The sequence below is a fragment of the Rattus rattus genome, chromosome 1 (genome assembly GCF_011064425.1).
Source record: "Rattus rattus isolate New Zealand chromosome 1, Rrattus_CSIRO_v1, whole genome shotgun sequence".
NCBI lineage: Eukaryota > Metazoa > Chordata > Mammalia > Rodentia > Muridae > Rattus > Rattus rattus.
In genome coordinates, this window is record NC_046154.1 from 51,970,855 (window position 1) to 51,984,949 (window position 14,095).

At 41.0% G+C, this 14,095-nt stretch overlaps 1 protein-coding gene and 1 non-coding gene across 4 annotated transcripts in view; both read right to left on the minus strand.

The window, feature by feature from the left end:
- Positions 1–14,095, minus strand: part of Pde4b (phosphodiesterase 4B) — a 535,922-nt gene that overhangs the window by 15,636 nt on the left and 506,191 nt on the right. For 2 of the 3 annotated variants that reach the window (XM_032901648.1, XM_032901656.1), the window contains one exon: positions 851–944. In XM_032901648.1, coding sequence (XP_032757539.1) covers positions 851–944 — 94 coding nt within the window. Of the gene's footprint in view, positions 1–850; positions 945–1,551; positions 2,504–14,095 lie in introns of those variants that run through there. The other variant, XM_032901663.1, reaches the window with a different exon arrangement.
- LOC116890621 lies at positions 12,643–12,802 on the minus strand. The gene has a single exon (XR_004386768.1). It is a non-coding gene; the product is annotated as a U1 spliceosomal RNA (small nuclear RNA).

The following is a 14,095-nucleotide window of genomic DNA, read 5'->3' on the forward strand; positions in this document are numbered from 1 at the left end:
GCCAAAAAGAAAGCTTTGATGTTCAGCTGTAAGAACGGGTCACCTCCTTGGGGAAAAAAATGGAGCTGCAGAAGCACGGATAGTTCAAAGGGAGAAGAATCCAAATGTCAGGGCTTCCCATGACATTTTGAGGTCCATATACACTGATTCTGCAGGCCTCTTTAAAACAGGCAGAGTAGGCTCATGATACAAAAGTTCCCTTTAAGAAAATTTAAGAAATTCCTGAGAGTCAAACAAGACCCTGAGAATCATTGAGGATCACCCCTGCAATCCTATGGCCAGTACTCTGTATTAAGTAGTGTCCACATAATTGCAGAGAGCAGTCAAAACTCAGAATGAGAAGACAATGGTACTGCTTAGACAGGGCCTCTTAGACACGAACCCTACCCCTGCAGTACACATGCATTCATCCTTAAGAAATAACCCTGCCAAGCAACAGTCAAATCATTTCCAGAATAGGACTCTACACGCAGAGATGGCACGGCCCTTACAAAATACCTAAAAGGGAGGCTTTTTGTCTCAAAGCCCAGTTACTAGAAGATTTGGATGTTTTAGCTGGGTAGAGTATCAGACCTTCAGCGGTTCTGGAGGCCCCTGTGGGACGGGTGTAGGATATGAAACCGTGTAAATGCAAGCAGCCGTCATAACCTGCTCTCTTAGAGGGCATTTGTATTTCAGAAATGTTATCTTGCTTGCTGTTTTCCTACCGAGAAATGGCTTTAGCTCTGAGATGGGTTCTTTTTTATTTTTTCCTGTGCTTAACCTCACTTCAAATTCACCGGGATGCCCTTGGTAGGCTGTAAAAATTTACCCTGCAAAAGCTCAGTGAGTTTTCCTGTTAACATCTTACCTAAGAACGTGTTCGAAATGTATTCAGACACTTGGTTCCCTGATCTGCTCATCTCTGAGAGGTGTGTCAGCTCCCGGTTCAGCATCCTTTTGAACTGTTTATAAAGAAAAGAAAATGCATTAAGTGGCTAGGAAAGAGCAAACGATTGCTGTATTTTTCAACATTACTTTCTAGGAAACCGAAAGACTATATGAGCCAATTCCATTAGGGTAATGAGAGCTGCAATACAAGTCATAATGTCCCCTCAATTTGAAAGCATTCTAATGTCACTGTAGGAAAAAAAATAGAAGTTCTTAAAATTTCTTAAAATTGTTTTCCGATTGCTTTTGAAGTTGCAAACTTGGGAAAGGAAATTTTAATAAAGGCCAGAATAATGTCGCTTGAATTAGGAAATTGAAAATATGCCCAAAAATATAGTTTGAAGTGATAACGTATTCAGTGAGAACAGATTAAGTGAAAAGTTTAAAAGAAAAATGAAGAGAGGCGGAAAGCATCCTTTTGAAATGGAGCCAGAATTGAAACACATTACAGTACATTAAAATATGACGCAAGAAAACAGGTCTTATTTCATTATAAGAAGCCCCAGTGGGTTAAACATATATACATATTAAACCACCGCTCATGCCTATTCCACGAAATACAGACGGACATAAAAAGATCACATTCTATTAGAGACACATAAGACAATCCAATTGACCCACCTTGATATAACCCCAAGATAGAGATAACAAATAGTTTGCCTCAGGCATTTTGGAAGCTCTTCTTGCCACAATCCACAAATCCCTTTGAAAGAATTCAGTTCTGTACGAGCGGTCTCCAGAGGATCAGGAAACCTCCAGAGGATCAGGAAACCTCCGCAGCTCCGGTGGTTAAAGAACCAAAACTTAGAAAAGACAAAGCCTTCCAAATGGGCGGTATTTGCTAATCCACAGCAAGCCCATCTCCGTTCACACTCTATTCTTGCAAGAAGCCTATGGGCTCCCTGCTTATTTCCAGGCAGAAGAGAGTAGTGAAACCAGGAATTGTACGAAGGAGCAGAGCCTGTCCAAATGGATTCAGCTGGCCGGCTTGCAGCTCTCCATCAGTTACGAGCAGTCCTGATACCCGGAGGGGTTTCCACCCTAGATTAGTTCAACTCTGCCAGGGAAGAGGGAACCTCTTTCCCCCGGGAGCTGTCTGACTGGGAAACAGCCATCTTTTAAAAGGAGAAGATTAAAATGGAGGAAGCCCCATGAATATTTAAGTAAACCTGAGGTCCTACCCTCCCCCGTTCCAGCTAGGTGTTCTTTAACCCTCTCTTCCTCTGCAGACAGCCCTCTGCAGATGCAGCCTGACACAGCGCTCAGCTTCTCTAATTGCTTCCAAGTGATGCTACGTTTGATTAATTGACGCCGAGCATTTTTTTTTATTGGAAAAGGTTAGAACGGTAGCTGTTTTCTGACTTGGTTTCCAGTATAGAAGAATTCCTTTTAAACCAGTTTTCCAAAAGCTAGAACATTATTTGCCCACCAACTGGGTGCTGATCTATTTAGCCTCTTCTCCTGGTGGAATGAATGGGGATGGAATTAATTTATTTGGCTCAAAAAGTACTTCATATGCAGCGTGCAATTTTCTGCACTCAGTAAGTTCATTAATATGCATATTACATCATATTCAGAAAACGGATTAAATTCATAACCTTTCCATGTAGGGTCCCGAGTACGTTAGAAAATCTGAGATAGCATTTGCTGCACGAACAACGATTTATCTGGTGTTATGCTTATTTGGTATTTTACTGCTGTTACGTCTTATAATTCACGATAGAGATGTCCCAGAGTTAAATCATTTTAGTTTCATTTTAGCAACCCAGGACATGCTGAAAATGCCATTCTTTCCTGGCTCCCCTGCCAGCCCTTCTTGTCAGCATTACAGAAGATGCAGTGGGATGCCTAGCCCAAGCTGGCTCCATTTCTCCCCACCTCCCCTACATCCTATTCCTAGCCTTCCTGGGAGTTCCTGTATCGCATGTTGAAGGATCAGCAAAGCGCCATGGCAACAGCCTGAACTTGTAATTGGCTCTCTTTCCTGTGAGGCATTCCCTTTCCAAATGAGCATCCTGCATCTGACAATAGCTTCACTTCAGGCATCTGAGACTCAGGTCAAACCATTGCTTCCCCAGAGAACTGCCTTTTGAGGTAAAGCCAGACTGAATCGAGTCTCTGCCTGTTGGCTCACTGTACGGACACTCTGTCCTCAGAGACACAACCACTCTCTTTTTAGGGTATCCCTGCTTGTGTACGTGTGTGTGTTTTCAAGACCCGACATCTCTGGGTCAGTCAGTTCTGCTTTGTAGACTACGTACTGAACCTCAGTGCATTTTTGGACTCCAGGTGAATTTCATAAATTCCAAATGACATGCTAAGATATAACCCTGTCACGATGGCCTCTCCAAGCCATAAAACCAGCACTTACTGAAGACTGAGAAGCTGGAAAAGACATCTCTGTAAGTGCTGATTGGTCTGCTGGCCTTTAGCAAAGTAACAAACTTTAAAATGTAGTAAAAATCTTACATAAAAGCTTAGAGACTGATGATCATGTCCTCCCCCACCCCCCGTACAAGATTTAGCCAAATATAATAGCCAGGCATTGGGTTCCTTTGGTATCTCTAAATTACTTGCAAACATTTTGGTGTCCACTAGGATTGTCCTACTTCAATCAAACCATTCTGTCGTGTTTTCAACAAACACTGATGGGACACCAGAAATGGCAGGGTGAGGCAGTTGGGGAAAAAGCAAGCAAAAGAGCAAACAAAAAGTCCGTTTAGGATTTTAATCAACTTCCCTTCTAGCAGACGAGTCAGATCTATTAGGATTCATTGACTAAGCCTCAGTTAACAGTCTGAAGAGGGTAAGCAGGACTCTTGGAGGCTTTGGTTAGCTGCTCTGTTCTGGAGATGAGAGTCGGCCAAAAATGAATCATATAGGGCAGGCAAGATGCTTTTTTCCTCCCCTTTCCTCCATATAGCTTCTCTGTGTCATAGGATCCTGGAGGGATTCACGGCCCATCAGTCTGTGTGGTAGGGGATGGTGGTTTTTAACCATGGGGCTAAGTAAACTACACACCTTCTCTGTATCTTTACAGAAGGAGTCAGTGTACTCATGCAAATAAACAGAGGAATACCATCTCCCTTCTTTCTGTGCCCAAATGAATTCTCTTATGATCCTTTTACTAAGGGCAGGCCAATGCATACCAAAAACAAAGTTTTCCAAAGTCATCATAAGGTAACCATAAAATACACACGGCGAAGTATACAAATGGAGGTCATCCAGGATCAGAAACCAATCTAGACCTTTTAAATGTTGCTTAGCAACCACCACTGGTTTTTCCTCAGCAAGGGAGGGCCCCACCACACTGACTAAGGCAATCATTGCTCTCATCAAAAAAAAACTTATGAAGGGCCCACTTGTTTGGGGGCTCTGAAGGACTAAGAAAGGCAGATGTGGCCTTCTAACAAGACAAAGTCTGATTAGTAAAGGTAGGGCTAGCCCTGGTGCCCGGACAAGGCAAGGACTGGAATTGATATGTTGAGGTGTCATCTGACAGACAGTTGAGGAACTCAGGATAGATGGGTTTTCAGTATCTGAATCCCACATGAGAGTTGCTTCTGGCAAACGACAGGTAGTCATGGCACAGCAATCAAGCCTCAACAATGATTCTTAGTCTTTATGACTGGCCTTGTGACATCACCACATCTCTCTTCTGTGAAGCAGAAGTGAGACATAAGACTTCCAACCCACCTCTCTACCCCAACCTCTCAAGATTGTGTGGTAGATTCTAGGGCAGTTTGGGCACAGTATTTACTAGCAACTAGCTCCTCTCGGAAAATAAAACTCTTTCTGTACTGCTGAGGTAAGCAGAAAGGGAAATGGAGATGCTTCTGTGTGCGAGAATAAACCACTGGCTAAGGAGAGACATAATAGTTGTAATTCAGACCTTCATAGCCTGAGATTCTTGGAGTCTTCCTGTCGACTTACCCAGTTAGTTGTCTGAATATGAAGGTAAAATGGGTCCAGAAAGAAACCATGGCCCAAGGACTTGCAAGGTTGGAAGGGAATGAATTTATTTACTTCATCAAATGCAGTGGAGAATCCACAAATTGGAAGGTGCTATTTCAAAGATAAATGAGTTCCCGTGTCTCCTGTACACATATCCTATTTTTCTTTAATAATCTGTCTTCACAAGAAAGCCCTGTTAGAGTCTACCTAGAAATAATGTCCCCAGAGGAAATGGTCAAATTCCCTTTTCAACACAGACAAACAAAGTTTGTGAATGAACCCTTAGAACACAAACTTCCCCACACCTCCCTAAAGCTGGGTCTGTCCAACACTCGATCTACAAACACTACTGAGAAATTACATTTAGGTTTTAGAAAGAGAAGAGCTATTATTTTTATAAATGACTTAATATTACTTTTCTAGAATATTCTTTTTTAAAAAAAATCATCTGTGAGTTTTTAATTTAATTTTTATGTTCCCAGTATTACAAATGATAAGTGAGACTGTGTGTGATGTTGTTTTCTGTGTACCAAAATTCAACACAGACTTCTTTCAATAGAGGCTACTTGGCAAATATTTGAAATTATATTTTGTCAGATAAGTTCAATTTTTTTCTCCAGTTTCTGAGCCACTCTTTTTAAAGTGATGGGCACATATCCTCATTTTCTATTCTTTCTCAAAAGATGAGCTTAAGTCCAAAGATCTCCAGGCACTGAGCTCTTAATGACTTCACATAGCAGGGTGAACTGGAAGGATCTTGGTAGTTATGTTTCACAGAAAAAAAAAAAAAAAAAAAAAGGCATGCAGCGGACACAAGGACTATCGCCAGGCACGTGAAAGGGTTACTTTTAAACCAATCTGGATTTGTTAGCAGTGATTCTATATGATTAAAAAAATATTAAAATCATTGAAAGTATTTTAATTGAAAAGTTTTGACTTGAAAGGATACTTTTTTCTCAATGATAACCTGGTGAAGTCGGTGAGAGAAAAATTTAAGGTCCGGAGGGGGGAAGTAGGGGAGGAGGGCAGGGGGGGGAAAGGTGCCAAAGAGAGGAAGGCAGTCCCAGTCATTGCTCCTGTGGGTGGCCATCTACGTAGGAGCCCAGCTGTGAGACAGGCGCCTTATTGTGTAGGATTTTCCTGTTTTTGCAGTTTGAAACAACTGCCGAACTCATTAAAGTCACAATGACTTTTGGGGACTGACTTTTGACTCATATTTAATACTCTTGTTAGTCATAACGTTATAAGAATTCCCGAGAATCAGGAAAGCGGAGGGGCTGAAAATCCCTCTGGAGATCACGCCGGAGACGCTCATGGTGGCAGAAAGGGAGAGGCAGTGACATAGGTTAGCGAGAGAGGACTACAAGCAATATGAGATCTCGGATAAAATGAATTGACTTCTTGCGTCGCTGTTTCTTTAGTTGAGTGAGACGGTTAATGTTAAAGTCCCTAATTTTTTATTTTTTTAAGTCTGACTTTAAAAATGAGGCAGAAAAAAAAATCTGGAGCAACTATATGGTGTAGTTCTTTAAAAAGCCCTTTGTGAAACTCACAATTTCCACTGTTCTTAATAGCTCAGGCGCTGTGCTGCCTCCCTGCTGTCTTTCCATCATTTCTTTAAAACACCGAGCCCTGTTTCTTTAACGACATGTTTGTCTTATTTGAAAGGCAAGTGGAATAGCACAGGGTGAATTAACTGAATGGAAGAAGGGGCTGTGCCCATGGCCACGCATGCCCTCTTTGCCAGAGTAGCTGAGCCAGAGAGCACCGTTCCAGGGTGGGTCGTGCCTGCCAACAGGTTCTGCTGGGAGCAAATTCTGGACTGGGGGCACGGGGTTAGGTAATATTCACCACTCAAGGAACCACGTCAGAGAGACTCTCTTCTGTGAGGACTTGAGGGTCAAGTCGTTTCTCTCCCTAGATGCCCAGGGATGTAGGGATATGAGGTGGGTAAGAATCCAAGGAAGAGCAAGCCTGAATCTTGTCATCACAGTTTTGCAACAAAATGCTGACATTTCTGATGAACAAAGCCAGTTCTATTCACCAGCCAGAAGATGAGTGTTTGCTCAAGTGACATATGAAAGGCCAAGTAGGGACAACACATTAGTGCTTGCATACAGAGAACTGGAAAGGGAGGACGGGAGGGGTGCAGTACACAGTTGATTCCCACAGTGACACTAGGCTTTGTGTACCTCTCCGAATCTTTGGGAGTTTCTCCCTACTTAGTCCCTTCACTGTCTGCTATCACTATTCACTATCTCTTTTTACAGTTTCTGAAACCTTTTTTGGGAGAAAACGTGACACACATTATTTGAATGCTGAGAAGTGGCCCTTCCTAACCCTGCAGTAATTCCCTTAAGAACCTTTACGGAAACTTCTCATGACCCACATTCCCTTCCAAACTGCTGCAGTGACATGATTAATAGACAAAAAAAAATTACTGCAAATGTCTCCCAGAACTAACAGTCGCAGCATTTTACACAATGTACTATCTCTAAGTATGTATAATGTTTATTATATGATGCATCATGCATATATATATATATATATATATATATATATATATATATATATATATATATATATATATATATATATATATATGCTTCTGCAGTAGAGAGCTGCTAGATTTGGTGGATAAAAATGCAAGATACTCTTTTAAATATAGAACCCTTTTGAGTACATGTGTAGTTCAGGTATTGCATATCCAAATATCTCACAACAAGATAGAAAGTTACACGCTCGTTCTAACATCAGGGTAAAAGCCTATGCGAACTTCTGGATAACTATAAAAAAATCCAAATCTTAGTTTTTAGATAAAGATCTTCCCACCTTTTGAGAGATATAAGACCACTAACTATTCTTGGAACTTGATGACGCTATTTTATGTGCTGCCTTCTTGCTTTTAATCTGCAAGGGTATTTTGACATATTTTTGAGCGATGGCCTAACAGTGAAATACAGCTGACCTCTTTAATCAACAGATGAGCAAAATCATTGTAGCAACTGAGAAAAAGAATTAAGGAGTCAAGGCTTAGTATTGAATTACTCTTCTATGCCCCCAAAGTCACAAGATTTTCATATGATTCCAAAGCTGGTGACTAAAACCTTTTTTAAAAAAAGTTTCTCAGCTAGAAATCCTACATCTTATAATATTTAAAAAATAGAAACATTGAATCAGATGCATGGATCATTAAGTCTTGAATCCTCTCCAGTGGAAAACAAAACCATTGGTTGACGACCTCCAGCTCTCTGGAGACAACTACACAGAACAAGGAGAACGTCAGCCAAACATCTTAGTCCATAAATAGGAGTCATGGCAGACATTTGAGCACTGGACTGCATCCGAAGACCCTGGTTTTTTAAGATAGGATTTTGCAACGTTGCTTAGGAAGTTCTTGCCTCTACCTCACAAACTCAAGCCTTGTGTGTAGTGCCACACCCAGCGGTACAGTTCCTTTTAAGAATGGACTCCCACTTTCAGACTCCAAATTCCTTGAGATATTGCAAAACCTGCCACAAGTTGAAGGTCTGGACATATTTGTAAACTCTAAAAGATAAAAGAAGTGTCCCAGGTAATTTTTATCCCATTAGAATATATATATATATATATATATATATATATATATATTCTGCATATTGCTTTCCTGTAATAGCTACAATACTTTAGACCAGATGGATGCACACTTTCACCCCAATGTATGTACAGGTCTGTTGGGAGATAGACAATTTCAGAGATGGACACCTAGCTTTTACATGGAAAAGAGGGAGTGTTCACTTTATGCTCGCCCTGCTAGTGGACTTCAATAACACAAAAGAGGACTGACCACAGAAGACTGACCACAGAAGTCAGTAGCCTCTATAGCATGTGATAGAGACAACTGAGTGTTCTCTCTAATCTGGAAATAAACAGCTATGCTGTAGCCTACTCTAGGAAACTGCACGTTACTGAGTCCATGAAAGACCAAGGATTTCTACCTTTAAAGTGGGACTGCCAGAAAGGGCATGTGTCTAGGACCTGGTGGGTGTTCCACGCCATGGGATTTATGCTTGAAGCTAGGTTTTATTTCTGAATTTTATCTCAGGCTTTGGGTTCATGGCTTCATGGAAGTTTCTTGGGCTCTTTAACCACTAAACTCTTTCTGTTGTTGAGAGTAGCTTGCCTAAGTAACTGTGAAATTCCCACCACATGTGTGATGCACTGCCATGTCATGCAGGTCACATGATACAAGAGTTACTCACACAGGTGCAGGCTTGCTCACTGACATTTAGAACATTTACCAGGCTAAGGAGTGTAACCAGAATCGCCAGAAAGATAAATGAAGCATTTATCTCCTTATTTATTATGAAAACCATAATTAGAAATGAGTTTATATTGAGGCTATAACATTAAAAAAAACGCCTGTTTGGAAAAGTCAGGATGTTAGTTGTAGTATGAATTGATGTTTCTTTAATTTAGGCAATTTCTTCTAATTAGGAGACTTCAGGTTTCTCCAAGTATTGACCAAGGCTTGGCATAACCACAGACTGCCTGCCCGACATAAGGATCTCTGTGCAGTGTATGTATCTGCTCAGATTTGTAGAGTTGAAGTCAATCTAGTTACATATGAATTAGTTGAATATGCTACTGGCATCGGCAAAATGCCAGTGCGAAGGTTATGGCCCAATAACTGCAAAGCAGTCTTGTACCACGCAACAGACAGAGTGGTGCTGACTGATCCAAGAGACAAGGAGTGTGAAACAGCAGCCATTATGAGGCTTAGACTCATGTCCAGATGGATGCAGTCCATTCGAGAGAATGATAAACCAAATGATGCCAAATCGATGAGCCAGCTTCCAAATAACCCATAGCAAATTTCCCATTTCTGCTCACAGGAAAGGTGCATTTACACATCCCCACACAGCACGTCTCATATTTACTACTGTACTGTGGCACCCCAGAGAGTCTATAGGCCTTAAGGGAAGAGATGGGCTTTGGGAACCCAAGTTGCCCCATAGCCTGTGTTCTGTGAGGCAGACTCAAGAGTTTTCTGGGCATAGTTCTGGGTCTTGAGGTCAGATATGAGAAGCATGGATGAAAAGAGCGAAGCCTGTTTTCTGAGTTACTCCTATCAATCATGGGAAGGACTCAGGCTTTATTCATTTAACCAAATACATTTACAATACTGAAAAAAGAAGAAATGATCTATTTCTCCGGGGGGATTCATACTCTTTGGTTAGGTAGTCCTATTTTAGCATCTCGGTTTTCTGTGTTAAGAGCTTTCACTGGGCTGGGGAGATGGCTCTGCATATAGACTGCTTGCTGCCCAAGCCTGAGGATCTGACTTTGGATTCCCTGCTGAAAAGCCAGGGGTGGCAGTGCAAGTCTGTAACTCTAGCATGGGTTGAGGGAAAAGGTGTAGGATGAATCTGGGATTTATTGGCTAGCCACTCTAGCCAAAGTAGCTTGCCATTTTGGTTCAATGAGATATCCTCTGTGTGTGTGTGTGTGTGTGTGTGTGTGTGTGGTGGAAACAATAAAGGAAACATTTGGTATTGACCTCCAGACTTCATGTTCACACTCACTACTGAGCACACCCAGATACACCAAGGTACACAGACCCTAAACACGCTCTGGAGCTTTCCTTGAAAAGCAACATATGACCTTTTCAGTTTGAAAATGTACTCTGCTAGTCATATAACATGCCATAGGCAATGCCCTTATCCAGATTTTAATGATATAAAAAGTATTTTAATGATACAAAAATATTAGTACAAAAAATCTCTTTAACAAGTTCAAGAAAAAGCAGATTCTTAGAAATTAAACGAGTCTGACTACTAAACATTTGAAGTGTAAAACTGGCAGCCCTTGTTGCAACAGTCTCAAGGACACGGGCGTGCAACGCTAAGAAAGATGCAAATAAGCTTTGTGCAACCAGACTCTGAGTGTTACAACCCAGCAGGGAAAAAGTCAGTGGTGCTCATCCTGTCAAGAACACAAATTATGTATTTGCCTGGCCAAGAAAAATATTGCCAGTGCATCAGTCACCATGGCTGTATCTCAATCATCCAAGCCAGAATGGAGCCAGCAGCAGTCATCACAGTGGGTAGGGGAGGGCTTTGTAGCTGGCAGGGTAGCAGGCTCTTTTGTGGAGCGTCAGGCCTGTTCAGTTTCAGGCCACAGGTTAACCAAGTTAACCAGAGTAGGGGCTTACACTTAATTTACTAGGGAATTATCAGAAGGTTCCCAGCTCCACATAATCAAGTGGACACGTGAAACTACACTGGAAAAATATCAAATCCCAGGTCTCTCAAAGGCTAGTTGTGATGGTATCTGATAGGACGGTAAGAGACTTGGTCAGCAGAAATACAGGCGAGATGGTGTGTGCATTGTAGGAGAGGTTCCTAGCACAGGGCCTGACTGTGCGAGAATGGAAGCGGGGTCTTCTGGGTAATGAAATGACAAGTGAGGCTTACAGTCAGACCAAGTTTACTCATCTGCAAGTGCTAATAAAGTTCTGCAGCTCCTAAGCCACAGTTTTAACAAACGTTCTGATGCTAAGGGTTAAAAGGAAATTTGAAAGTCACCCTGTTGACCAGCCAAAGTTAGTAAAATTTAAGTATGTCTTTTGTAACTCGTCTCTATTTTTCTCCTATACTAAAGCGAACATTTAGGTTCTTTATCACGTTTCCTTCCAGTGTATTCTCCTTTTAAATATTTTAGCTTTTAGTTCAAATCTTCCTTTTTTTTTCTTTTCTAGCAGCCTAAACATCAAACGGTTTTATTCACTTGGGGCTTTGTAATTTTTCTTTTCATTTCTTACATACTGTATCCAAAGGAGTTTCACCTTCCACTGTCCCATTATTTAATGTAAACAATGGTTGGAAATGGTAGCTATCAAAAGAGCTGAAGTCATGGAATCTTGTCAGGAATCTTTTAAGCATGGAATAGCTCTCCTTAATAAACATTATACCAGTAAAGTTAATTCTCCAAGTCACTTTATTTTCTCCAACTACATTTTCATTCTAAAAATATTTGAATAATAAAAAATAGTTGCTTATTTGCATCTATTACAAAATGTTTAAAGTATTTACCTCAGCATTCTAAATTTTAATAAATAATGAACTCATCTTGAGCCACAGTGGGCAGTTTATGACAAAAATAAGCCTATATGTTCTCTGAGTGAGACTGATCTGACTCAAAATGCTTATAAGCATTGGCACTGTTTATCAGTGAGCAGCTGCCAATAGAACTGAACTAATGCTACTGTGGTTTAGGTAATAGGACTCAAGAATGGGCAGCTCAGTTAAGCCACAAGAGCTTCACATTGAGATATTCATTGGAAAGAGACATTGCAGGGGTAGAAGAGGTGAACCTGGGATTCCCACCTCTATCTCAATTTGCTGGGGTAGTCACTTTGCTAAGTAGCTGGGAGAACCCACAGTCTGGTGACTATTTGACCAGTATGTAAACTCTCTAATTTGCCATCTTCAGTTCCCAGCAGAGGGAAGGAAGAAATAAGGATTATCATAGGATTTGAAATGAGACCTCTACCTTAGTACCATAATCTTCCCATGATCCTCCAACTCTAGAAAAGTCATGCCCCAATAAAACTACTTTTCAGTGAGATTATACCTCATATTTTAAAGGTTTTTAAAATTATTCGATCGTCCCCTTGTATTGATAAGAAAATAGGCCTTATTTATAAAATGTTTCCTCATCTGTAAAGTGACTTCAAATGAATAGTATTTAATTAAATTATTTTTTCCCTCAGAGTAACAGAAGCACATAAACACAATCCCCCACTACCACAAATTATATATCGTTTCCTGCACTTTGGGAAATCACAAGGGTTTGCACATTCACAGTACAATAAAGGAGCCTCATTCGTCCTGAGATCACTACCATGACAGTGGCATCTCCTCTGTCAGGAAAATATAGAGAGGACTTTTAAATTTCCCCTCTCGACTGAAAGTTGCAGGATTGTGCCTAGTACCGCTGTGTGAAACTGTAATTGGGAATTATCTACCAAATGTCCCCATCTGTAGTGACTAAGGACATCAGTTGCCAGGTCAACACTTAGTTCACTTGCTCCTCTGTGTAACACACAGCCAATCTAATTCAGTTGGAAAGGTATTTTTATTTAGTGATAATTTCTTGTTAAGGTATTAGATGCCAATTCTTCGTTTCTGAAATCTACTTTTTAAAAAAAAATATATTGGGTTGCTCTTTTAAAAGCTTCTGGGTAGTTTTACTCTGACTTCATCTTCGTTCAAAGTTAGAATAGTAGACAGTCTAGTGAAAGCAAAGAAAGGACAATGTGGTCTTGTAAGGTTCTTAACGGCAAAATTCAAATTTACTGTTTTAAATTAAGAAGTTAGAAGATTACAGTGAGTCCACCTTGAAGGTGAGTTTTACCTTAATAAACTTGCTGTACTTCTGTCTGGGAGGGCTTGAGGCTTCCACAGCCCTCCTTCCTAACTTTGTGATTGTTTTTGGAAGGGAATGCATTGTAATTGCTGAGCAGATGTGCGTGGCTTCTAGCTTTAAATGCTACTCCCTACTTCATAAGCTACTCCCTACTCTGTAAAGAAGAGAAGATTATCAGTGCTCTCCAAAACGGGCACAGAAGAACAGAAGATTCACTATCTTCTTCACTTTTAAGTGACTTAACAGTCCTTTCTTTGTGGAGCATTTGGCTACTTTAAAGTAAATCAAACAAAGAAAGTTACAGCAGAGTCTCCTAAAGACTAAATCGTTTGGCACCGGCTGAGGGAAACATCACGTGCCAGAGGGCAAGACAGAAAGAGGCTGGTAGGTCCCCGAAAAGAGCTAAAGCGAGTCTATACAGGAAAGCACAGTGAGAGTTGGCGTGACGCCGACAGGAGTGCACCCCCACGGACCAGAATGGGTGCGCCCTGGCGTCTTCTGGTAGGGTATTTTGGTTTTCATAACAGTGATTGATCCTTGCCCACTGAACCCATTTCACCTAGAAGTTAAATATTTTGGAAGAATTGTGTAAGAAGGAGCCTCACCCCTGGCTTTACTTCCATAGATAACAATGGTAAGGAACTTGGTGGGGTGGGAAGTCTGGAACTTATTCTCAAAGATCAAATATGCAAAGGCAGGGAAGTCTAAAATGTGGAAACCAAATGCTAAGTCCATTAACTGGCTGCAATGCAATATTTCAAAACTGCTAGTTTAGGTTTATAGTTGACTCCCTGGCTATAGT